General features: G+C 48.1%; 1 protein-coding gene across 1 annotated transcript in view; it reads right to left on the bottom strand.

Moving 5' to 3' along the window:
- Positions 1 to 773: 773 nt before the first annotated feature.
- Positions 774 to 24,745, bottom strand: part of LOC144160604 (uncharacterized) — a 36,514-nt gene continuing 12,542 nt past the window's right edge. The window contains exon 2 of the mRNA XM_077691845.1: positions 774 to 964. Within this exon, the coding sequence (XP_077547971.1) occupies positions 774 to 964 (191 nt within the window). The remainder of the gene's footprint in view (positions 965 to 24,745) is intronic.

Below are 24,745 nucleotides of genomic sequence, written 5' to 3' on the forward strand. Positions count from 1 at the left end.
AGCGGAATCGTATAAACCTAACAAGCGAAGAAATGGCGAGATCTTGGTCGAGGTACACAGTCAACAGCAGGCTACAAAACTTCTGAAACAGACCCGAATGGCCGATCTTGACATCAAGGTGACGCCCCACCGCAGCCTCAACAGTTTACAGGGCGTAATCTCGGAGCCAGATATAGCAAACGAGACAGAGACCTATCTTCTTGAAGGCATGAAAAGTCACGGTTTGACGGCTGTCACGCGCACAACCATAAAAAGAACCGATAAGGTAATACCCAAAAAACACATCATCCTGACATTTGATCGTTCTGTCCTTCCAGACCACATCAAGTTTCATCCGGTGCTCTGTCCCAGCGTACATCCCGAACACGCGCCGCTGTTTCAAGTGCCAGGGTTTCGGGCATGGTAGTAACTTGTATCGGAGTCATATAAGTTGTGCCAAGTGAGCCCAACATGACCATCCCACAGATAATCATAATTCTTAAAAACCCTCCGCAATAACCGTTAGGGCCCATACGCGGCGTACTCCAGAAAATGCGAGGTTTCAACTGGTAAAGGAAATAATAAACATAAAGGTGACCGAGAACATCACCTTTCCTTGGTGCGAAAGAGGTTCGCCTTTTTTTTTTCGCGGTGCCGGTACCCCGACGTGCCTCGTCCGGGGGCGGAGCGTCATTTGATTTTGGTGTGGACCTAGTACCGCGAGCCGGACTTGCCCTCCCCTCCAGTTTCCTTGGGTTGAGTCCGCTCGCCCAAACCGTCACCACACCGCCTCCTCAGTCAGGAGTGGCTGTGGTAGCATCCACGTCCGTTGGGGATGCTGCTGCATCCACTATTTCCTCTCCACTGGCCCGAAGCACACTCGAGGGCACAGAGGCGATGGTGACGGAGGAACCCGGGGCAGTCCCCACCAGCATCGCACCGCCTGTGCAACCCGGGGCGCTCCTGACGATGCCGGTGGTCGCTGCTAGAACGAAGGGCATCGAAAAGGGTGCAAAGTCCGGGGATCCAATCCGAAAGGTATTCCTTCTAAATATAAAGAAGGCTTTTCCTTACTGCCTTGCAGCGAAAATAACGGGTCCCTTCATTCAAAGCTCCGAAGAATGTTAAGGAACCCCTCCCAAGAGTCTAAGCCCCGAAAGACCTTACGAAAATAGTCACACTTCAGTAGCTCTTAACACTTAACAATGGGAAGAGAAAACATAGTTCAGTGCAACTGCAGAGGCCTTCTGAAAACTATGGATAACGTGTATGAGATTCTGCACGCTAATCAGCCAAGTGTAATGTGTGTACAAGAAACACATGTATTTTTTAACACACAAATTTCCTCAATAGTTACATGGTCTGCAGAAAGGACAGGGATGGCTGCACACACTCTTGTGGTGGTGTTGTCATAATTGCGCGGAAATCCTTAGCACGCCACCCTGTCACTTTGAACGCTGTCCTTGAGGCTGTAGCAGTTTGCACCTTTATTTTTAATAGGCTGATAATGGTATGCTTCATGTATATTCCCCCTGATCATCTACTTTCGTGCTCTGACTTCAAGGCGCTGGCAGACCAGCTGCCTGAACCATACATTCTAACAGGCGACCTTAATGTCCACAATCCTCTTTGGAGCTCTTCTCGCATGGTTGCCCGCAGTCGCCTGATAGAGAAATTTCATACGTCTTCAGGAGCATGCCTTTTCAACGAAAATAAGCCCACATACGCGAATATAGGACACAACAAACACTCATACCTTGCCTTGGGAATTGGTCCCCCGTTGTTCTCTTTCCGCTTCTCGAGTGGGGTGTGGGCACTGACCCACCTGGTAGTGACCACTTCCCCACGTCACTAATATATACATTTAAAGGCCCATGCAGTCGTCTTCCCGGAACAGGTTCAACGAAGCAATAGATAACTGACTACATTTACAGAGACATCGCAACTACACCACACATCCATTTGACACCTACACATTGAAGAAGCTACCCAACTACTGACGGGGCACATCCTCGACGCCGCCAAAAAGTCCATTCCCGCGCCTCTGGTGCTCCTTGCAACCAGAGGAGGCTGTGGTGAAAAGAGGACAGTAGGCGGGAGCGAGAGGGCCAGAACAGGGCGTGGGGTATTCTTCGTCGGCACCCCATGTCGGATAACCTCATTTTGTTCATGTGGGGCAAGGCGTTGGGAAAACATGTGCGCCGTGAGGCAAAACGAGAGAGTTGGCGTTTCTTCATAACATCAATAAACTCCTACACAGGCGCACGAAAATTCTGTACAAGAATACGCAAACTAAAATGACAAGAAACACGCAGCCTGCCTGTGGTCAGCGCAACAGGGGACACACTGGAACGCCAGGCTGACACACTAACACAAGACTTTGATTAGGTGTCCAGTTAAGCACACTACACAAACGAAACAGACGAAAAAAAGGCTATACCATACAACAATACGTCAACATCTTTTTCTCAGAGTTTTCACTTCATGAGCTCAGGGCTGCTTTCAGCCAATGTAAACCCTCAGCTCGAGGCACAGACATCACATATACAATGATACAACACCTAAACGCAGACACAGTTAAAGCACTTCTACATATTTAATATAAAATTTGCTTTTCGGGAGACATCCCAAACTCTTGGAGGGAGGCCATAGTAGTGCCTTTCCTGAAGGAAGGAAAGGACCCTTTCTCTCCTGCTGGTTACCGGCCCATAGCTTTGACAGTGTACCTGTGCAAGCTCCTTGAGAAGATGACAAACAGGAGGCTCGTGTACTTTCTTGAGTACATTGGTCTTCTCGAAAGCTTCCAGGCTGCCTTCAGGGCAGGGCGATCCGAGAACGGTCAACTCGTAGCTCTTGAATCATATATAAAGGATGCCTTCGTTCATAAACACTATTGCATAACTGTGTTTTTTGACCTCGAGAAGACCTACGACACCGCTTGGCGTTACGGGATCCTTAATGATCTCAAGACCTCAAGTCATTTGGTGCCTTGGGTAACATGCAAAACACCCTTCTTAGTTGTCGGAGAGAACATTTCGAGTAAGAGTTGGTTGTGCACTCTTAAAGGTTTACGTGCAAGAAAATTACGTTCCGCAAGGTGGCGTGTTGAGCTCCACCATCTTCATAGTTAACATGAACTCTCTTGGTAAGACATTGCCACCTACAATCTCCTATTTCATGTATGTAGACGACGTCCAGATATTTTATAAATCATGTATTATGACCATCTGCGAAGGCACGGTCCACTTTGGTGTCAAGAAACTTTCCAGCTGGGCTGATAAGAATATTTTTAAAATTAATCCCGGAAAGAACTCCTGCGTTGTATTCTCCACGAAATGTGGGGCCCATCCGCACTCAGAGATCATTCTTGAGAAGGTGCCCATTCCTGTGAAGAAAGAGCAGAAATTTTTAGGCGTTGTGTTTTACCCCAAACTCACATGGATTCCTTACATCAAGAAACCCAAACATAAATCTCTCAAAACAATGAATATCCTTAACGTTCTCTCCCACCAATCCAATTGCTCCGACTAAGAACTCCTGCTGCGCTTGCATACGGCTTTTGTTGGGTCTAGTTTGGACAATGGCAGTGTGGTGTATTGTTGGTGGCTAAGACAGCGTTGCGAATGATTGACCAAGTGTGACATTTGGGGCTTCGTCTTGCGTCGGGTGCTTTTCGCCCTAGTCCGATGCAAAGTCTGCATGTCCAGTGTAACAAGTGGAGCCTTGAGAACCAACGGACGTACATAGACTTTCTTTATGCTTCTAAAATTTGATCGATGAATAACCATCCTTTTTATCAGATCTTTAACAATACATCCACATCTCCGCTGTTTGTAAATCGCCCATACGTTCCTCTGGTCTCTTCACTTAGAGTGAGACTGTGTGCAATTTACACTGATTCGTCGGCAGCTGTTCGAGAGCTTCGTAAAACTCTGACGTCCAACGAACTTCTGCTAGAAATCCAGGACATAATGGACACTTATCCATGTCGTGTGCGCGTGTCATGGTGCCAACGGAATAGCCACCCCGCAATTCAGGCTGCAGATGCCGGAACACACCCCGTGCGTGTACACTATCCAGCTCCTCTTGCACCTTCGTCAAACGGTGTTCGCCTTTCCAGTGCAAAAGAACGTCTACGGCGCACCGCGCGCGCTCTCATACCCTCGCGCGGTACAGATCTCCCTGGCGGGTTGTCTCGCCAAGCTTAGGTCCTGCTCAGACGTCTTCGCCTTGGAGTCGCCCTCACGCCAGCTGTGAAGAGGTCCTGCTCTGCTGAATACCATGCCCCGTTCAACTCCACCTGCCCCTTTTGCCCCGCTCCAGTTGACCAGGCTACAGCAGAGCACCTGGTGTGGAGTTGCCCTGCTCTGCGAAGCCTACGCGATGTGCACAACGCCACCTGCGGCCCGCCCCCCGGACGTCCGCAGACTTCATGGCGTGGATACAAGGACCACATCATGGCCCCCTGCTCCGATTAATTCGGGAATCCGGAGTGTATCTGTACATTTAATTTCCCCTTATGCTAAATAGCAAACTTCCGCAATAAAAAAAAGCAAGCCTCGACTCTGAGCGCATCGTTTTTAGATGTGTACAGAACATCTTTTACAGACATTTTACCTTCTTGGAAAGTTTGCCTTGTGTCCTGGGACTTTTCTTTAGCTCGCTCGAGTTCGTATAACGGACCAGCAGCTGGTGGATGCTTGCCGCTACAACCTCCGACGCCGTAACGCCGAGTACCAACCAAGGGATTGTGTGTGGGTTTGGACTCCCATCCGATGGCGCGGACTCAGTGAGAAGCTCTTGCGACGGTATTTTAGACCCTACCAGATTCTACGACGTGTTGGCCAACTTACCTACGAAGTGATCCCCGATGGTGACTCCGGCACCTTTCTGCGGACTATGACGAACTTTTATTTACATTTGCTCGGACTGTCGCTTATGTTCGCATAGGGTCGATGCACTCTTAGAGGGGGGGGGGGTAAGGCCGCGAACCATACATTGTGTTTGTTTATTTGCGTTTTGCTTTTACCGCCCAGCTGCGCCGGTCTGTGTTATCTCTTCGCCAAGAGAAGCGCGAGTTCCATTCTTTCTTTCTGTGCCGCATGTGTTATCTGTTGTGATAGGCAGAGCATTCTGATGTAACATAAACAGCCCAGAATAATCTTCTTGGATCTACTATGTTCTCGACGTGAATCGACGTTTCGAGAACCACGCGCGCCGGAAGATAAAAAGCCTGCAGTGTGGACGCCGGGCCATTCGATTCTGCGACGCTCGCCCACGCAAGTCACTTTGTTGACCGCTGCTTCGCCGCCGCTATATTCTTTTGAGTTGTTAGGGGAGTACAAGTTCGCTCCAATAAACGTGTTTCTCATTCAAGACAACTGCTTCCTCTCTGGCTTCGCGACAATATTGATCAGTTATTTATTCTACGTAGAACCCGTGCATCCTTTTCAAGGATTTTTCACCCTAATTTCGAAAGGAATAGCGGAGAGCTTCATGTTTTCAGATTAATTTTAAGTGTGGACGACTGAGATCAAATGCCTATTTGTAACTAGAAACCTTCGCCGACAGATGCAACTTTGGTAATTTAGGGGACCACTACCCTCTGGACCCCATATTTCGTGGCATTGGAGGCGTCGAACACTAAAGGACACTTGAATGTGAACATTTATGACAGAACTCTGTTTGGTTGGGTTTTAAACTTGAAGAGGCAAATACGCAAACCGAGGGCGTTTATTCAAACCGGTCCCAACGTTTCGCAGCAAACTCGGCTCCCTCATCAGGGGTGACTATGTACGACAATAAGCAGCGGTTATATACGGGGTCTTCTTCTTTTTCTTTTTCTTTTTTGTTACTGGAACCTTGCCCTTGCGCGTCGGAAGCCGTGGGCGTAGATTGTGGGAAGGGCTCTGAGGGATCTGTTCAGGCCTTGCCTGTTTCCTTGTATGTGCCAGGACTCAAGCAGTAATCTTTGTGAATAATGGGTTTCGCCGTCAAAATTATTCCTATGGTCAGCTTTTTTGCAGTGCTCGGCCAATGCACTGCGTTGAGTGTCGGACTTGCGAACGTGGTTTTTGTGTCGGCGGAGGCGTTCCGGGAAGTTCCTGGTCTCCCCAACGTAACTAGTGGGACATTGTTGGCAAGAAATTTTGTAGACGACCCCTTGGGCTTTCCCTTTTGGCGGCCGCTCTTTAGGTCGAGGTATGAGCCGCCCAAGAGTTGACACTGGCTTGTGGGAGACGACATTGCCTTCCTTGCGAAGAATGCGGGATAAAGTTTCACACGTTCCTTTCACATAGGGGAGAGAAATGCGGGTGGGTCGGCGTGCGGAGAGGGAGGGAGCAGACGGGGGATACTGGATGGGGTTTGTTGACCGGCGGCGTCAGTACAGAAGAATTTTCTTGGTTGCAGCCCGATTGAGGGAGACGGCGTTTGACGCGTCGTATGAAGTTGCTTGTGTACCCATTTTTCTTCAGGTCAGCGATTACGGCTTTTTCTTCTTTCTTCCGGTCCGCTTCTGTTGAGCATATAGTTCTGGCTCTAAGTAGGAGAGCTGACACCACAGATGATTTGTGGGAATTTGTGTGCCAGGAATTGTATTGCAGGTAGCGGCCGGTATGGGTGGGTTTCCTGTACACTGTGAAATTTAGTTCATCTGGCTCTCTTTATACCAAAACGTCGAGGAATGGCAAGGTTTCGTTCGTTTTTTTTTCCAGGGTGATTTAGATGGCTGGTTCAATCAAATGTAGGTGCGACAGAAAGTTTTCTGCTGTTGTTTCTTCGATGACACAAAATCAGTCGTCCACGTGCCGCAGAAGCACCTAGGGCTTTTCGGGAAAATTTTTCAGAGCGGTCCTTTCAATTTTTTCTATTACAAGATTTGCTGTGGTCACGGAAATAGCAGCTCCACATCGCAGTCCCACTTACTTGCCTGAAATACTCATGCTTGTAGCAGAAATTTGTGCTTTGCAGGCAGAACTGTAGAAGCTGCGTTATCTCGCCGACGGTGAGGCAAGTCCTGGACCTCAGGCTGTCGTCGTTCTCGAGGGCACTTGTGGTGGTTGCGACGGCCAGGGAAAAGGGACGCTGGTGAAAAGCGACACGACATCAAAAGAAACGAGTCTGTTCCCATGGTCGATTGGTACTTCGGAAACAAGTTCGACGAAGTGGCCGTCGTTGTGGACGTGGGTGGACGTTTTGCCGACGATAGGGGAGATAACTTGATGAAGCAAGTTTTACAGGGCTCGAAGTGGTGAACTTGTGAAGTCCACAAAAGGCCGGAGGGGCACATCGGGTTTGTAAATTTTGGGTAGCCCATAAAAACCAGGCGCTGAGCCATTCCAGCAGATCAGTCGCAGGCTTTGGAAATCGGGGTACTTCTTGAAAATGTTGGCCAGGAGCTTGTTCAGATCCCTTTGAACTTGTAGGGTTGGGTCCTTTTTCAGTTTTTCTTAGGTTGAGAAATTGAAGAGGTCTTGAAATTTGCTTTGGTAGGCTTAGCGGCCAAGCACGACGGTACGATTTCCTTAGTCAGCATGGAGGACGACTACATTATCTTCATCTTATAGGCTACAGAATGGCGGCGCTTTTATCTGGGCTTAAGTTCGGTTGGTGCTGTCGAGAAATGATCGACAGAACGCCAACCACCTTCAGTCCGACTTCCTCTCGGACGCCTGCCTCAATACGCATAATCCCATTTTCCTTGGCAGTCACCATTTTTCCTAGAGGAGGCGGGGTATTCGTGACGTTAAAGCCATGACCTTTCGCCAAAACTTCTGTCTCGGAAGAGGAGAGATATCTGGATGACAAATTACCAACAAAGCTGGCACGGTCAGCGGGTACGGCCTCTTTTTTCTTAAGTGCTGAAAGCATGTTTTCTTGGGATGCCTGATGTTTTTCAGATGCAGACGAAGCGACAGTTTTTGCAAAAGATTCCAGTGAATCAAACTTGCCTGGTATGCGATGCGCCAGTTGCCTGCGGAGGAAGAAAAGGTCCAATTCCTTTCTCTTAAGGGTCGCTTGGAACTCGTAAATTTGAGCGAGCGCCAAACGCCGTTCAGCTTGCGCTACGTTGTTGTTGCCTTAAGGAGTGTGGACCAGGCGCTTGTGCTGGAGGCTGCGAGGCACGACGTCCAAGTCCCAGCAGGTATTAGTAAAGGCGAGGTGGTTTGTGAAGGATGAGATGCTTCTGGTGACGTTTATGTAACGTTTTGCCAGCGCTGCTACGGATGCCCCCCCTCCCTCCCCGCACGCCCACCCACCCGTATTTCTCTCCCCTAAGTGAAAGGAACGAGTGAAACGTTATCCCGCGACCTCGACCTAAAGAGCTGCCGCCAAAAGAGAAAGCCCAAGGGGTCGTCTACAAAATTGCTTGCCAACTATTCCCCACTGGTTACGTTGGGGAGACGAGGAACTTCCCGGAACGCCTCCGCCGACACAAAAACGACGTTCGCAAGTCCGACACTCAACGCAGTGCATTGGCCGAGCACTGCAAAAAAGCTGACCACAGGATTAAATTTGACGGCGCATATGTGATTGACGGCGAAACCCATTACTCACAAACATTACTGCTTGAGTCCTGGCACATACAAGTGAACCGGCAAGGCCTGAACAAATCTCTCGGAGCCCTTCCCACCATCTACGCCCCCGGCCTCCGACGCGCAATAGCAAGATTCCAGTAAGAAAAAAGAAAAAGAAGACCATATAACCGCTGCTTCTTGTCGTACATAGTCACCCCTGATGAAGGAACCGAGTTGGCTCCGAAACGTTGGGACTGCTTTGAATAAACGCCCTTGGTTGGTGTATCTGCTTCTTCGCGTTTAAAAGCCAACCAGACAGAGTTCTGTCAAAAATGTTCCCATTCAAGTCTTTACGCCTCGACTTCGGCCAATAAGTAGCAGCGCTGGCAAAACGTTACATAACGTCACCGGTAGCATGTCATCCTACAAGAACCACCTCGCATTTACGAAGACCTGCCGGGACTTGGACGTCGTGCCTTGCAGCCTCCAGCTCAAGCGGCCGGTCCACACTCCTGAAGGCAACAACATCGTAGCGGAAGCTGAACGGCGTTTGGTGCGCGCTCGAGTTCACGAGTTCCAAGCGACCCTAAGTAGAAAGGAATTGGACCTCTTCTTCCTCCGCAGGCAACTGGAGCATCGCATACCAGGCAAATTTGATTCACTGGATTCTTTTGCAAAAACTGTCGCTTCGTCTGCATCTGAAGAACAATCGGCATCTCAAGAAAACAAGCTTTCAGCACTGAAGAAAAAAAGAGGCCCCACCCACTGACCGTGCCAGCTTTTTTGGTAATTTGTCATCCAGACAACCCTCCCCTTCCGAGAAAGAAGTTTTGGCCAAAGGTCATGGCGAATGCGAAAGTACACTTGGTCTTGGTGACTCCATATATACACGACGATGCTTTGATCATGTTACTCCTTTCCAGAGCCCAGCCAAAGTGACGAAGGTCTCTACGAAACAAGAAGTGGTGTCGGTGCAACAACCAGCGTCAGCGCCTCCTGAATAAACAAACACAGGCACCGCCCTTTCCATTTGTATATTGCCTCATCCTCGAACTAGGACGCTCGCGACCCTACAAAAAACAAATGAGGTGTTAGTCACCTTCAGGATGGAGTATATTCGCACCTTGACGTTTCACTCCTGCAACCTTTGTATCGGGACGCCACCGTATCATGTCGTTTTTCAGCGAGCGCACACTATAAAAATGCCAGGGTATCACAACCAAACGTTCAGTATCATGGCGATCTGCATACAGTTATCGTTCAGCCACCCATAGACACGGCAGCCATAGGTTGAATACCATTGAGTACGCTTAGAGAAATAGTGGTTAGAGTCCCTTGACTCCTTGATCTCATCTCACCACCTAACTTTAGCTGGGCAGGGCACGTAATGTGAAGTCAAGATCACCGTTGGTCATTACGGTTAACAGAGTGAATCCCTAAAGAAGACAAGTGTAGCGGGGCGGCATTATGTTAGACCCATCATCTTCCGTTCCATTGCCTGCTGAGCCGTTCCCAATTTAAGTTGAACCCTCTTAGTGAGCCCGCAAGTTTCTGCCCCATATGGGAGTATCGCTAAGATGCAGCACTCATACACTTTCTTCTTCAGGGACAATAATAGCCAGCCATTCAATATGTGGGGATATCTGCCGTATGCACTCCACCCCATTCTTATCATTTCACTCATCTCTGCCTCATGGTTTGTACCTGATATCACAACTTGGCCTCAGTAGATATATTCTCTAACAACTTTCACTGCGTCACCACCTATCTCAAACCGCTGTTCTGTCCCGAGTTTATTGATGGTTATTTTGGTTTTCTGCATATTAATTTTCAGGGACATGGCTCTACTCTGTGTGTCCAGTTCGGAAAGCATGCTTTGCAACGTCATCAGCTAATCTGAGGTTACTGAGGTATTCTCCATTAACCCTTACTCCCACCTGTTCCACTACAATGTTCTGAATACTTCTTGTAAACATGCTTTGAACAACATTGGAGAGACTGTGTCTCCTTCTCTGACGCTCTTCCTTATAGGTATTTTACTGCTCTCCCTATAATGGACGATGGTAGCTGTGGATTCATTCTAGATATCCTCTAGTATTCTTGCATAAAGCTGATCTACACCCTGGTTCCGCAATGGCTGAATAACTCCTTAGGTTTCCACCGAGTCAAATGCTTTCTCATAATCTGAGAAGGTTTTATATGGTGGTTCGGTATATTCAGCACACTTCTGTATAACCTGAATAATTGTGTGAATGTGGTCAATTCTTGAATAGCCTTTACGAATCCCTGCTTTTTCTTTAGGTTGACTGAAATCTAAAGTTGCCGAAATTCTGTTGCCGATTATCTTGGTTAGAACTTTGTAGACAACTGACAGTAACCTGATCAGCCCGTAATTTTTCAAGTTTTTCATGTCCCCGTTCTTATAGATTACGATGATGTTCATGTTCTTAGAAGATTCCGGTTACACTTGCGGTCATTAGGCATGGTGCACATAGGTTTGCCAGTTTTTCAAGTACAATTCATCGGCCTTTTTTTTAGAAGTTTGGTGTTATCTCAACCTCCCGAGGTGCTTTGCCCCCTTCCAATTGTCTCAAGGCCTTTCTTACTTCTTTTGTTGTTACTGGTGGGATTCCTATCTCCTCTGAACTACTTCCTCGTTCGGCATTATCCTGGATGTCCCGGCTACTGCACAGATCCCTATAGAACTCTTCGGCTTCTGTGACTATTTTGTCTCTAGTTGTGATGACTTCGACTTTCTGTGGTTTATAAACCACCACAATATTTCGTTCTGCATACGACCTTGGTAGGCTTATAATTAGGCTGACAGTGATGACGATGACGATGACAATATTTACGAGTACAAATGATCACATACGAGAGTGGTCCTTCATTAAAAAGAGAGAAAACTCCCTTCTTTGAACAGAGTTCATTTCAATAGTGTTCTTTAGCATTGCATCAATATAGCCACTGTACGTGTGCTGACTAATAAAACTCACAAACAGAGAGTCAACATATAGGAAGGCTATTTATTATAGTTTTTTATAGCTACTTTTCACGTGCGTACGCTTCCACCGTACGGCCTACACACATTATATATCTGCAGTCACTGTTCTACGTGAGCATTTCCTTAATCTTTTCAATTTGTTTTGTGAGAAGAAGGTACCTTTTCTGCGTTCTGTGGTATAATGCCAGATTCGTGGTAACGGCTTGACTTTCATGTATGCTTCTCCGTAGTTTTATTGGGTAACTACTATCGATTCAATCCCACTTGGATTTACTAGAAACGACATTTGTGCGAAGAACGCTGGGAAACGGTTCAAATAATAAGCGCATAAATATGTCAACATAACATTTCAGGCTTTAAAGTTGATTTCTATAAAACATGAACTTTTTAAGCGAGGTACAAAATTTATTATGGGAGAATAATAAAAAATAGAACCAAACTTTAGAAATAGGCACTGCAAGGGTGCAGCCCAAATTATGTCAAAAGCATGTCTGACTCGCAAAATACGTAACCTCTAAATACGAGACAATTGTTTGCGCAGAAGCTCAGGCTGCATACTTGCGTTCCGTAACTGTGAAACTACGCGCAGCCGTGATGAGTGTATGGCTAGCAAACGGGACCAGTTGGAGCACGCCATCAAACTTTTGCATCAGCACTGTGCCAAGTTCATATACGCTACCATACGTTTCTAAGAGATTGTGCTTCTCAAATTCTGGTGCCCTTCACGCCATGAATCATATGTCCGCGCCTGCAATGCCTTTTGTTTGCCAATGCCAATCTTTTCTAATAAGCTCGTTCAGCAAATGTGATACCCGCGAGCCGTTATGTCAAGCTGCTGTACATGGCTGTCGTACCCAAGAGTGCTGCCTGCTTTTAAAGCCACGTGATCACATTTATTATCAAATTGCCTTCACGCCGAATCCGAGAATGTCGATCGTGGTCGTCATGAGCCGCGCCTTCTTTAGATAAATGGTGTGACCTGTCCATTTGATGTGGTCAAAGAGGTCTCCAATATGCACCAGATGCTAATCAAAGGTACGTGGAAAGGTTTGCTATCTGATTCTTATCTGTTTCTTGCCTGTAATGCACGCAACGAAGAAGTTTTAATAATGGCTGATACAAGCTTGGGGAGTTCTTTATGTCAAATGTCGTAAGCACAAACACGAAATATCTATGTAGCACGTTGAGGCAGTTATGCATTCCAGATGTATTTAAATTTGCAGAAAAAACCCACCGTGATCATTTTGTAGTAGAAAACAAGCGCGCACTGCAAAGTGAGAAAATAAGAAGTTCTGCGACTCTGAAAAATGGGCATCTCCCAAAGTTCCACAGTGCAGAGAAGCATGGTGCCATCCTTTTGCGGCATCACCATAACGGCACACATGTCGGTGCTCCGCGGTGGCCGCATGAAGTGCGTCTTCGGTGCGTCCCCCACAGGGACGTCCAGTTTGTTTTTTGCCAGCAGAGATTTTTTGGCTTGTGCGTAGTCAATTAGCGTAACCAAAAAAATATTCAGAAAAAACCATCCGATAACGAGACGCACAGTACCTTTTTTGGCAAAGAAGCGTTAGCCTAAAATACCTGCCGCACGTGAGCATGCGGACATTGACGAATGCCCGGCATCATCAAGGCTTCTGGGTGGGCTTGTGTCACGTGAGAAGATCCCGCCTTTGTCGTCGTTGTCTTTGTGATGTGACGTTTATGGTCGGTTGATCTTGGAAATTTCTGGGCACGATCAAACGGATTGGGAACACATGAGTGGAGCGGTGAGATGCGACAACCGCCACAACCCTGATTTCCATCAGCCATTACCCATCTACCAAGAACGCACGCGAAGAATGTGTCCTGGCTGTTCACATGTATAACAGGCACCAACTAGATTTTCATCAGGCATGTAGTGTAGCGATCCTACAGTCTGGAGAACAGAATCCGAAAGAGGTATGGAGGGCAGAGCATATTGTTGCCTACCCAAAGGAAAGAAGAGCTTGACTTTGAAGCGTTGGAAGTGGCACCAACGAGCCTCTGTTTAGTGAAAGCAGGAACCCTGGCTCAAATCAGCGTGGAAGTTCTCGCAGGATGACACAGCGCCCAGTTGACTGAAATTCCGAAAAGCGAGCTCAAAGTGCCCCTAAATGCGCAATGCAAAGTAATGTAGCGCCGAATACCGAAGAGACAGGAATGACTGCTACATTATTCTCAGAAATAACAGCCTGCCGCATGTTCACGGCTGTCTAGAATGATGGCAGTTCCCATGAAAACAAAATCATTACTGGCCCTTCCGTTCTTTATGATGCCTCCATTGTTCAACGGCCATACAAGGTACCGAGAAAACAAAGACGTTGAGGACGGGATAGATATCTACGTCAACCGTCTCCGTCCCGTCTTAGGCCCTTCCAAGCGCACTTCATGAGCTCCGCTCCGGTCGGCGCTTGACTTGAACAGAGATGCAGCGTCCGGCCTGAATGAACCCCGCTTGCGCCTTCCTTCTTCCAGCTTTTGCATTTGCTTTATTTTCACGTGTATTGCCTGGTATTTGCAGTAGAGCAGTGTAAGTAGGTTAAGTCACAAGTCAGGCAAGATGGCCGCTGTACGAGCGAGAGAAAATTCTCTTATTCTCTCTCGTTTTTTACGGCGGTAGGCGTACACCAGACATGGAAAAGGCTCTAGCCCCATGGTAAATCGCGCCGAAAAAATTTTATTCCGCTGCTTTTTCCTCGGAACAATAATAAGTGCACAGTGTTATCTCACTGCTCCGGTGAACTCATTCTAGGATGGGACTTTCTATCATCAGCATCGGGGGTGATCTCCTGCCGATTCTCAGACAGGGATATCACCGCTACAGACTATACGTGTATTCCTGACGTCAAACAGCAGTGTTTCGTGGCGCCGAATCGTTCGGGCTGCACAATAGAAGTCGCATCCTTCTTGCGAGGAATACTCTTGCGCCACGGGCTCCCTCGTATTCTTTTGAGTGATAGTGGCGAAGCTTTTCTGTGCAGTACTGTTGAAGGCGTTCTTGGTACTTCGAACATAGTCCATCAAAGTACTTCCTCCTACCACCCGAAGATTTACCGTCTTACTGAAAGATACCACTGGAGACTCTCCCTCACTAACATGACTTCTATATACATTCGGCCTGATCACACCAACAGGGACAAAGTTACTTCACTTGTTACATTTGCCTATAATGCAGAAGTTTAACGACTACTGGCTTTTCTATATATTTTCTGGTAATAGCCGCGACCCATCCTTCATGCTGGACATCACGTTTCTAACGGCTACCTTGTCGACCCAAAGCCCAGTCTCAGAACAGATCGTCTCCCGTGTAGACAACTGGTTTCGAGTGGCTCGTCTCCAAACACCAGCCAGCTCGCACGACCGCAAGGGCCGGTGCGACACATCGCACCGTACCGTTAGGTTTGGCCCTAGTGACGTGGTCCTACTTTGAACGCACACTCGAAGATTAGGACTACGTAGAAATTTTCACCACCTTTTCACAGGCACGTATATTGTCATTCCCGAAGCCACCCGATTAACTATCGGGGAATGCCTATTCAAGCTCCCTTGGACCGTCGCTTCCACAGCACATAAATTGTGCACGTGTCACGCCTGAAGCCTTTTGTGCACCGCACTTATGAACATTGGTGGTTAGGCGCCCACTTTCACTCGGAGGGGAACATTTTTGTGAGAAATTACTATGAGCGCGTATGTCGCGTCACGACTGCCTCGGCATAGACGACATTTTCGAAGACTTTTTTATACACTATGGTCAATGCGCCTCCTCCGCCGAGCTCCGATGCAGCCAAAAACCAAGTTGCTGATTAGTTTGCTTCAGTAGCCCCTTCGTTTGCACAACGCGCTGCAGCCTTAGTTGAAGTCACAACTGTTTCTGACCTGTCCGCATCGCTTCCTACACAGCGGGAATGGGAACATTTCAGTGTCCCACAGGATCTGGAGTTTGTGCGAACTCGAAGTCTGGCTTCGTGCGAACTTTCAATACTACTCGCCCTTGCCCTGATAATACTTCGTGGAGCAACGGCTTATCGGAAACCCCGTAACCCGCCGTAAATGACATCCGTGGGAAATATTCAGGCAAGTGTTTCTAGATTACTTCAGCGCAAAGCAATCCTTACTACGTGGTGACAAAAACTTTTTTCTTGCGCAAGCCACGGAGAGAACCCTAATAACTACTCCTTGGGGAAGTTTAAGCTCATCTCTGGATGCCCAGTCAGTCCCTAGGGCACTCATCGCAAAGACTACACCCTTCAGAGCTTCGGCGATTCGGACCCGGCCACTACTTAGGCAGCGCAACACCCAGCAACCGTCGCCGCAAATATGGACATTGTAACTCATGTTTTATACCCTGAGCCATTTCGACCTTCGACTCCCACGCCTAGGTTATTGAAACACCAAACCACCAATACCAAGCCTACAGTGGCCAGACAGACAGCCCCAGCCGGACACGACGAATTTCAGACCTGCCACCCGACCAACAAGAGTTCCAAATACTCCCCATGTCCGCTAAACATAGCGCTCCTTCTTACCATCCTTGACAAAACTTGACTGAAGCTTTGTGCTTCAATGGCTTGAAAAAGGACATCTAGCATCCCAGTGTCCATCTCTATCTACCGCTCTAAAGTCTACAACACATTTTTTCTAGCTCTCTACGGCATGACTTTAAAGACTCTTCATATATCACTGGTACAATGTACCCTTGTTTCAACTACAAATGCTGGGGTTGTTCAAGTGGATGCATTTTCAAACAGTGGACCGAAAGTGACACTTGCTCCTCTTCGCCTTGTCAGCTATTTGCCACTGCCGCCTTGAACAAAACCTCCTGTAGTAGTTATTGTTGGAGAAACCGTATGTACCGCTGGGGCAATAGGCTTAAAGATTTCTGTCCGACCAATACCCGGTTGGGCTTTAGCAGCCGCCCTCGATAATATTTGCCGTGCCGCGAATATTGGGTGAAGACTTGTTTTCGGCTAACCGATGCCAACTGAAATAACCATCTTCCTGGGCGAATGTGGCGTCAAAAAATTTACGTTACCTGAAAACAAACATAAATAAAAGGAACATGGTAACATACCTGCACCAGCATAGCTATAACAGGTATAAGGTGATTGGAAAAATATAAAAAGAGAGCCATGAACCCACAAAATTTTAGGACAAAACCAATCGATAAAAAAGAAAGGCTCCTTTTCGATTGAGGGAGGATAGCACACCCTAGGACCAGCACCTGTTTATTCATTAGGGCAATAGTACAGATGCCTCTTAAAAACGCTGTACTAACAAGAACCGTTAAACCCTCTTCCCTGCCCTACTCCTAAGACGCCCAAAAAGTCCCCTTATGTACCTCAACAAGGCCACCCCGATTCCCCCGCCCCGAAACGAAGTAAGAGCCAACATAGTTCAAAAATTACGCCCTTTCTTTTTGAGAAACAAAGAAAGAACCAAACAACAAGTCTCGATGTGGCCGGCACCGAAGTCTCTGAGTACCACTCTACACCGCACCGCATTCAACTGCCCTCCCAGACTCCGCAAACAATACCGAAGTCCATACTTCAGAGGCCCAAACAAAACTCATCAGGGCACATCACTATTGTTGGTGTCATAGCGCCACTTTTGCACTCCACCCGTCCATGGCCTGGATGTACCAAGCAAGCTGAAGGCTCTTAACACCAGTCCCAAGGAGCTGCACCACAGCGAAGTGTATTGCGACAGAGAAGGGAAAACATTTCGTATTTCTCCACTGGTCCCGCAGAAGACCCTCACTTGATCTGCATCTGCAGCCCACACACAGTTTATTTAGCCGAAAAAATGCTGGCGCTTGTCCAGAGAACACAGTTCATAGCCCCAGGAGTCACCACCAAGGCATGTCCTCTATGTCCGTCAGTACTGTCCATCTCCTTAGCCTGTAGAACCAACAGTCACTGAGATGCCAACAGGGGATAGCTAGCCCCACGATTCAGTGCACACCGTAGCATAGTAAGGCGTTCACCAAGCATTCCACTCGTAGAATTGCCCCAAGACAGCCAGCCGCTAACCACACCGCAAAAAATCTCGAAAGACTAAGCCAAAGTCAGGGGAGGTAGCAAACACTCCCCTGCAGGTCACTTCAACAAAGGCCTCACAAAGTTGCATAGAGCCATCCCACCGAGCACAGGCTTCACGGATCCTGCCATTAGGACACCAAAAGCCAACCCTTTGCTAACCAAAAACCAAAAACATCCCAAAAGTGCGATTAAAGAGAGAACACTCACTTTAGAGGAGACTGACCCTTATCCTTTTGCCTAAATATTTTTATTTGAAACATACACCTCCTAGGGATTGGTGGCTACACTTCACACAAAGAGAAATTGGTTGTCCAAAATTATAAAAAATAAACATTTTTGCAACACGGCCCTCTTTTGATTGTTGTCCATCGTACCATTTCAAATAATTATTTCAACTTCCCCGTGGGTGTCTATGCTTGTGAATTAACCTGTGAAGCGTGACTTAATAAATTCTATCCACACCGTACATCCTGGCCACTTTTTGAATACTGCACAAACTAAAACCACCCGATACCGCTTTCAAGTGTCTGCTTCATGCTAACAGAATCATTTAACTTTTAAGGAATCCTTGTTCAGCCTCAATACCTAAATATACCACCAGACCATGAATGCCTTGTCACCCAGTTGTTCCTCCGACATTTCGGTCGACGCGCATGGGGAGCAGCAAGTACTCACCCAGCCCGTGTTGAATGCGCGCATGAGAGGGATTCCTATCCATCAGACACGCTCATGGCGCACGCCACCCGGAATAGACGCATCGAAGCAGATCGCAGTTGCGGATGCCAATTACCAAATTATTGCAGCCAACGTGAATTCGGGATGAGGAATTTGTGGTAGTGATAAACAAAAAAACGAATGAAATAAGATACAATAAAAAATTGTTACAAAATTGTCTTAAAACAAGTATGCCAGGAACCATGACGGCGTCTTATCCTCTTAACCTCGACGTCTATAGCATAGCTTGAGCACCAGAACTACCATATTCAGGGGAACCTGTTTATGCGAACAGAAGGAAAACACAACGTATCGATGATCCAGTAATATAGGTGTTTCGTATACTCCCCAAGTGACCACAAAACCCCTGCAAAGTTACGATAACCTAGTAAGATCAGACCATGCCTCCGAGTACTTTTTTACGTATGTGGGTGGCGACCTTGCATCGTTTATTTTGTTTAAATCATTCGCCATCAAATATTATTCACCTAGTTTGCACGAAAATCCATGAGGCAGCCTCAAACCGGGGATATTCGCATTGATATCTCAAGTCATAATTACATGATGATCGAAATTTGCCATCAAAAAATCGTTTCACACGCCTTAAATTTGGGATATTAGTACGGACGGTGTAACATACACAGCCAATAGTACAAACAAAGATGACTGCGCCGAAATTTAAATACCCCTGCGCAAGGTAAAACAAGCACCGGGAAAAATCAACACAGAGAAACTGTGTGAGTAGTAATACTTTCGGCTCTATCGGATGAGAGAAGTCCACCCTTGTAAGGGGAAGGCCCGCCAACCTACACAAACGGTCATAGGAGTCACCGAGAAAGACGAAGTTTATAGCCTGAATTTGTATGTAGTAAAATGACTCTGAAGCTGCTCGAGCGTGATCAAGATTGGCTTGCACAAATTTAATCCCTGAAGAGAGAATCGAAATAATTACAAATCTGCAATTCAGCTCAAGCAAATGTCCCACCAAGCCCCGTCACATCGCCTAATCATTAAGCGCACACATAGGAGCTACGTATGCACAAAAGAGGTTCACGTACTAGCGCTGAAGTAATAAATTGTATCGCGTCATTTTATTTATCGCACCGGCATAGTTGGCGGGCTCGGCACGCGTGCACGACAACGGGTCGTGTTTACCCGTACAGTTATCACAAATTGCGTGGATAGCTTCGCATCTCACCGTCGCATGACCACGTGGGGAGCACTTGAGTCCTATTCGGGCGTAAAGATTCACACTAAGCAAGCAACAAGTCCAACAAATATGAAAGTTCTTGTTTTGCCTCAAAATCTCATACACACTTGGTGACACTTCACCAATATGAGCTTTTGTCCCAAATTTCTCTGTAAGTTCCGTACGGTGACAAAATGTTTCAACTGAAATGGTTAGGTCGCTCTGCACATTCAATTGGCTGACAAGCATAGCCGGCATCATTAAGTAACCCACACCGCAGATTTGTGGTTGTGGGAGACGCCTTATGGCTTTTCTCCCCTCTAAAGAAGATCACGTGACCGGCATACCCGTTATGGCCTGCTCGAACTTCTCGAAATTGTCTCTTAATTTCAAATTGACAGTGAGGTCCGCACGCGACAGCCTCAATGTCACAGGATTGACCCTGAGGTCGCTGGGATTGACGGTATGTGTCAAGAGAGTCGTGATCTCGGTCACTGGCGAGGTGGAGGGGGCCCTCAGCCGAACATGTGTTGCGGGGTCACGCCGTCCATCGCTAGCAGCGGATACTGTCGGAGAAGCAGCCGGCGAGGCCGTAGGGCGCCCCTTGTCCGGCCACCGTCACGCCGCCGCATCCGCAGATGAAGTAAACCCCTGAGACCTCCGTTAGCAGCCCCCGATGAAGTGGCGCTTCGGAAAATCTTCGTGGGCGCAGCATAGACCCCAGCGATAAAGGCCTCATGGAGGTTTCAGTTTCTCCATGGTCGGGTCTTCAGGCATCACCTGTTCATCACATATGGGACCTCGGGTACCAGCAAGGAAGACCACCTGACCTTAACCGCTGGTGGCACGGTCCCAATACCAGCCCCTACTGGACTACATTGTGAAGCCGGGACTACTTAACTACATTTATTGATGCAGGAGGGAGTACTTGCGTAGAGAATGAACCATTCATCAGGGCATCCAGCTCCAAGCAGAAGCATAATTACCGACTTCGCTCACGACATCCAGCCACACTGCACAAAATGTAGTAGCACCATGCGCTCCTTAAACCACAAGCTCTAGCAATGCCATGTGTCACCGCGCGGTGACCATATTACAGAAGAATCGAAGAAACCCTAAAAAAGAATAGTGCGACACTCCACTTAGGGCTGTGCAGGCTGTTGGGAGAGAGTAGAAGGTACAAGGACTTTCGCCCACCGGTCAAGTGCCGCTCCCGTCCGTAGGACGCAGTCACTAATACGGCCGCAGATTTTCTGTACCTCAAAAAGTTCTGTCTGTCTGTCTGCCAGTCCCAGTAGAGCTCAAGCACCTAGCCCTCCGCTTAACCTTTTCTTGCACTTAATAACATGACAAGCCACCGCATCTTTAAACAGGCTTCCATGACCTTCTCTGGCATACGGAAGGGCACCTCATTTCGGGAATATTTAAGATGTGCAATAAACCATGCCCGAATAGAGAACAGTACTCAGAGTGGAAATGACCATTTGTGGGGGAATTGACTTCCGCCCGAAGAAAACGAATATTCTACCGCCGGACGCGCGGTTCACCGTTGAAACAACGAATGCATGGCAGCCGCGCTCCGGCCGGTCTCCTTTCGAGCACCAACGGCCGCAAGAATACGCATATTCTGTGGCCGGTCGCTTGCCGTGCTTCGGCCGATTACCACTTCCCGAAGAAAAAAACGGATGCCCTAAGGCCGTACTTCGGCCGTTCTCTTTCTCAACATCGGCAGCCGTAAGAGAACTGAATATCTGGCAGCCGGTTAGCTGGCGTTGTGCGTCCGGACACGGGCGGACGGGAAAATGCCGAAGCGCTGATTGCCGATTGTTGGCCGTTCAACGCATGATCAGTGGCTGCCAGAACCTGGATGCTGGCCGGACATGCCAGAAAGCGGCCACAGACGGGCCGTTCTTCGGGCACACTTTCTGTGCCGCCTGGGTAGGGCAGAAAACAACAGCCGAGCACAGGACTGAGTAGAGCACAGGTGGAGCACCGGGCAGAGCAAAAGCCACCCGTACCGAAGCCCCCTAAACCGTACCAGTTGGAAGTCAAGGTAAAAAAAACTCCCCCCACCTTCCCGGAGGGGATCGTGCGGAAATGCGAATGCACTGGGTGCACCCATGAGTGCGCTGCGGCAAGCAGTAACGGAAAGAGGCGTGCGCTCCACTGCATTTATATACATTTTCCGAGCGCAGCTAGCGGAGAGAGAGTACGCGGAGAGGAGAGATAAACCCGCGCAACACGCCCGCCCCGCACGCGAGCTCTCTCTCCTGCCGAGCTCCGCGATGTGAGCGCCCTCACACGCCCGAGCGCGCTCCTCCTCTCCACTCAATCTCCGCTACTCCGCCCGAGCTCTGCGATGCGAGTGCCCCCACACGCCCGAGCCACTCTTCCTCTCCCCTCGCCCTCCGCTACTCCCGCCCGAGCTACCACCTGCTCCAGTTGCTAGGCGCGCCACAGCTGTTGCTAGGGGCGAGGAGGAGCGCGGAGAGATAACACCTGCGGGCGCACGCCGACGGAGCACGACAACCCCCGACTAAGAAATGCATTCGCATTTACGACGACGACGACGACGAAGGCCGAACTACGAAGCGCGCGCTCACGCGTGCTCTCGCAGGAGGAATGCAGGCGCACGCCGGCCAACGGAGCAAGACAACCCCCGGCTAATAAATGCATTCACATTAAAACAACCAAAAGCTTACTGGAGTCCCGAACGATCCCCGGAGTGCACGTGATAACCATCTGTGCTAGGCACACAGTCTACGGTAAGAACATTTTCTTCCACGAGTTACGTCCACGAACTCTTGATGGTCTTCTTAACGAGCTTCTGGAGAGAAGCCGAGGAGTTGCACTATTAGAATTCATACTTTTCTGTCTTTGTATGCACCACCAAGCTGTGGGTTATGCCAGGGCAAAGCTTGTAGCGCGGTACTACGCAGCAAGACACGAATGGATACCTAATTCACAAAAAAGCGCATATCAAACATTGCGGTACACAGCTAAGTCGGGGGTTATGTTTTGTTCATTTTTTTTTTTCAGTTATAGTTCCTAAGCCCGGTTCATGGGAAATTGGACCCGTACTTAAAATGTAGTGTGTTGGCTGGCTAGAGTGGCGCATTGTTTATGAATCTTTCTCCAGTAGGTAATTGGACAATAAAATAACTGACATGGGTTTAATTTTTGAAATACACCAAAATTGAGTTATGCAGGTGTTGTATATATTCGCCACTAGTATAAAAGCTACCGTGATGTTTATCTTTAAACTTTGAGAAGGTTGGCCGCTGTACGGAGTTCGTTATGTTACTCTTTATGTATGAGAATGAGAGTCGTGAGTTCAACTTTCAAAATGCATTTATTTTTGTTTCTTTTAAAAGAAAAAAAAATTTATTTTATTTCTTTTTGTTTCTGATTTTTTTAGCACAGGAAACTAAGAGACCAGGACCAAGCAGTGCCAAATCGCAGGTCAAAAAACAAATCCCCGCATTTCCCCGAGGGGAAGAATGTGAAAGTGCGAATGCACGAGTTCAATTTGCGTGGTTCGGTAATGTTCGCGAAAGAGAGATCACACACACACACACACACACAACTACAAAGAAAGAAAGATGCATTTATTCACAGACACCTATTTGTGTTGTCGTTGTACTTGATTGCTAGAGCGGATCTCAGCTTTGAAATTTCGTGTCAGTACTCCTTTAAGCGGGTGCATTAGCCCTTCTCACGCCCGATTCCTGGCCAATCCCCCACATGGGTATGTGCCATGTCAGCGGCCAGGCAGCGCGCGCCCATCTTTGAAATTTCGTGTCGGTACTCCTTTAAGCGGGTGCATTAGCCCTTCTCACGCCCGATTCCGGAACAATCCCCCACGTGGGTATGTGCCATGTCAGCGGCCAGGCAGCGCGCGCCCATCTCCCCCCGTTGCTAAGGAAGACGAGGAGCGCGCGCACCCGCAGCTGTTGCTATGCGGACTACGGCAGCGGACGATTCAGGCTCGCTTAAGAAGTGCATTCGCACTTAAAAGTTTCTCACTCCGTGCATCATCCCTGTACGAGAAGCAGAAACATGCATTGTTACAATAGGATTGCACACAAACAAATGCACACGCAGTATGCATAAAAGTTGGTAATTATGAAACAAATATGCAGTAAAAACCACGGTTATGGTGCAGAAGAAAAGGATTACGCCTTAAGCATTTTATAGGAAACGCAAAGTCAATGTTTTCTGCCGTTGGTTACATGGGTACTGGGCAATTGTGTTGATCTTCAAATTGATCTTGTGCAGAAGATTTCTTCGGTGGTGCTTGTGGTAGGACACCTAAATCTTCCATCTGCCAGAGACAGATTGCAACTATGTAAAGCAGCAATGCAATATGAATCATGCCAACCGTTGTCTCTTTGTCGTCCAGGTGAAAAAACCCATAGGAAATGTTTCGATGTAATGTCGATATCCTTTTTTTTCTCTCGTGCCCTTTCTTCAGAGAATTTTTACAGTGAGTGTTTCAAGTTTCAATGTTAATTTTGGTACTACTTCGCGAAGCCGTAGAAAACAACCCCGGCTACGATGACTGCTGATACTCTTTAGCTTCAAATGGCTACAGAATATCGCGTGCAATCTTCTGCAGCTTCAAACGGCTACAGAATATTGCGGGCGACATAGGGTAATAATGAACATGAAATGAACATAAAGAACTCCCACCTCCCCTTGCGGGAACCCCTGTGTAGATGCGACGCATAGACGGAGCGGCGAAGGGACCGCGTTTTATAGTGCGGATAACCTTGAGGGGACTGCGTAAGCCGGTCCCAGTCGATGACGACGCTGGCGTAGTTGTAAAGCGGCGTGGGCTCTAGGTGTTTGAGCGAAGCGTGGATGTTGCTTCGCCGGAGAACGGCACACAGGTTATATGCGCAGCGCGCCCGAAGGAGAGGAAACCGCGGAAGAGAGAGTACTGCACATGCGCCGGCCCCAGCGCGTCTGCCGCGGCTATGACGCAATACAATTCAACACAATCCACTTTAATCCAATCCAATCCAATCCAATCCTGTACAAGCCAATCCAATCCAATCCAATCCAATTCTCCTCGCGAGAGAGTGTTTGCTATCGGAGAGGAGAGGGGGTGAGCGGCGGAGAGCGCAGCTGGCGCGGCGAGGATAATGGGGGAGGGGTGGACAACGTCGCCGCCGCCGACGACGACGCCGGAGGGGCAAGCCGAGTCAATCAGATGCTCTGCATCTAAAACAGGCGAAAACACTGATGGTGTTACGTTTTGGCCGAGCCGGGCTCCATGCCG

Source organism: Haemaphysalis longicornis, unplaced genomic scaffold, assembly GCF_048455015.1.
Source record: "Haemaphysalis longicornis isolate Haplotype H1 unplaced genomic scaffold, Haemaphysalis longicornis Haplotype H1 scaffold_11, whole genome shotgun sequence".
Lineage (NCBI taxonomy): Eukaryota > Metazoa > Arthropoda > Arachnida > Ixodida > Ixodidae > Haemaphysalis > Haemaphysalis longicornis.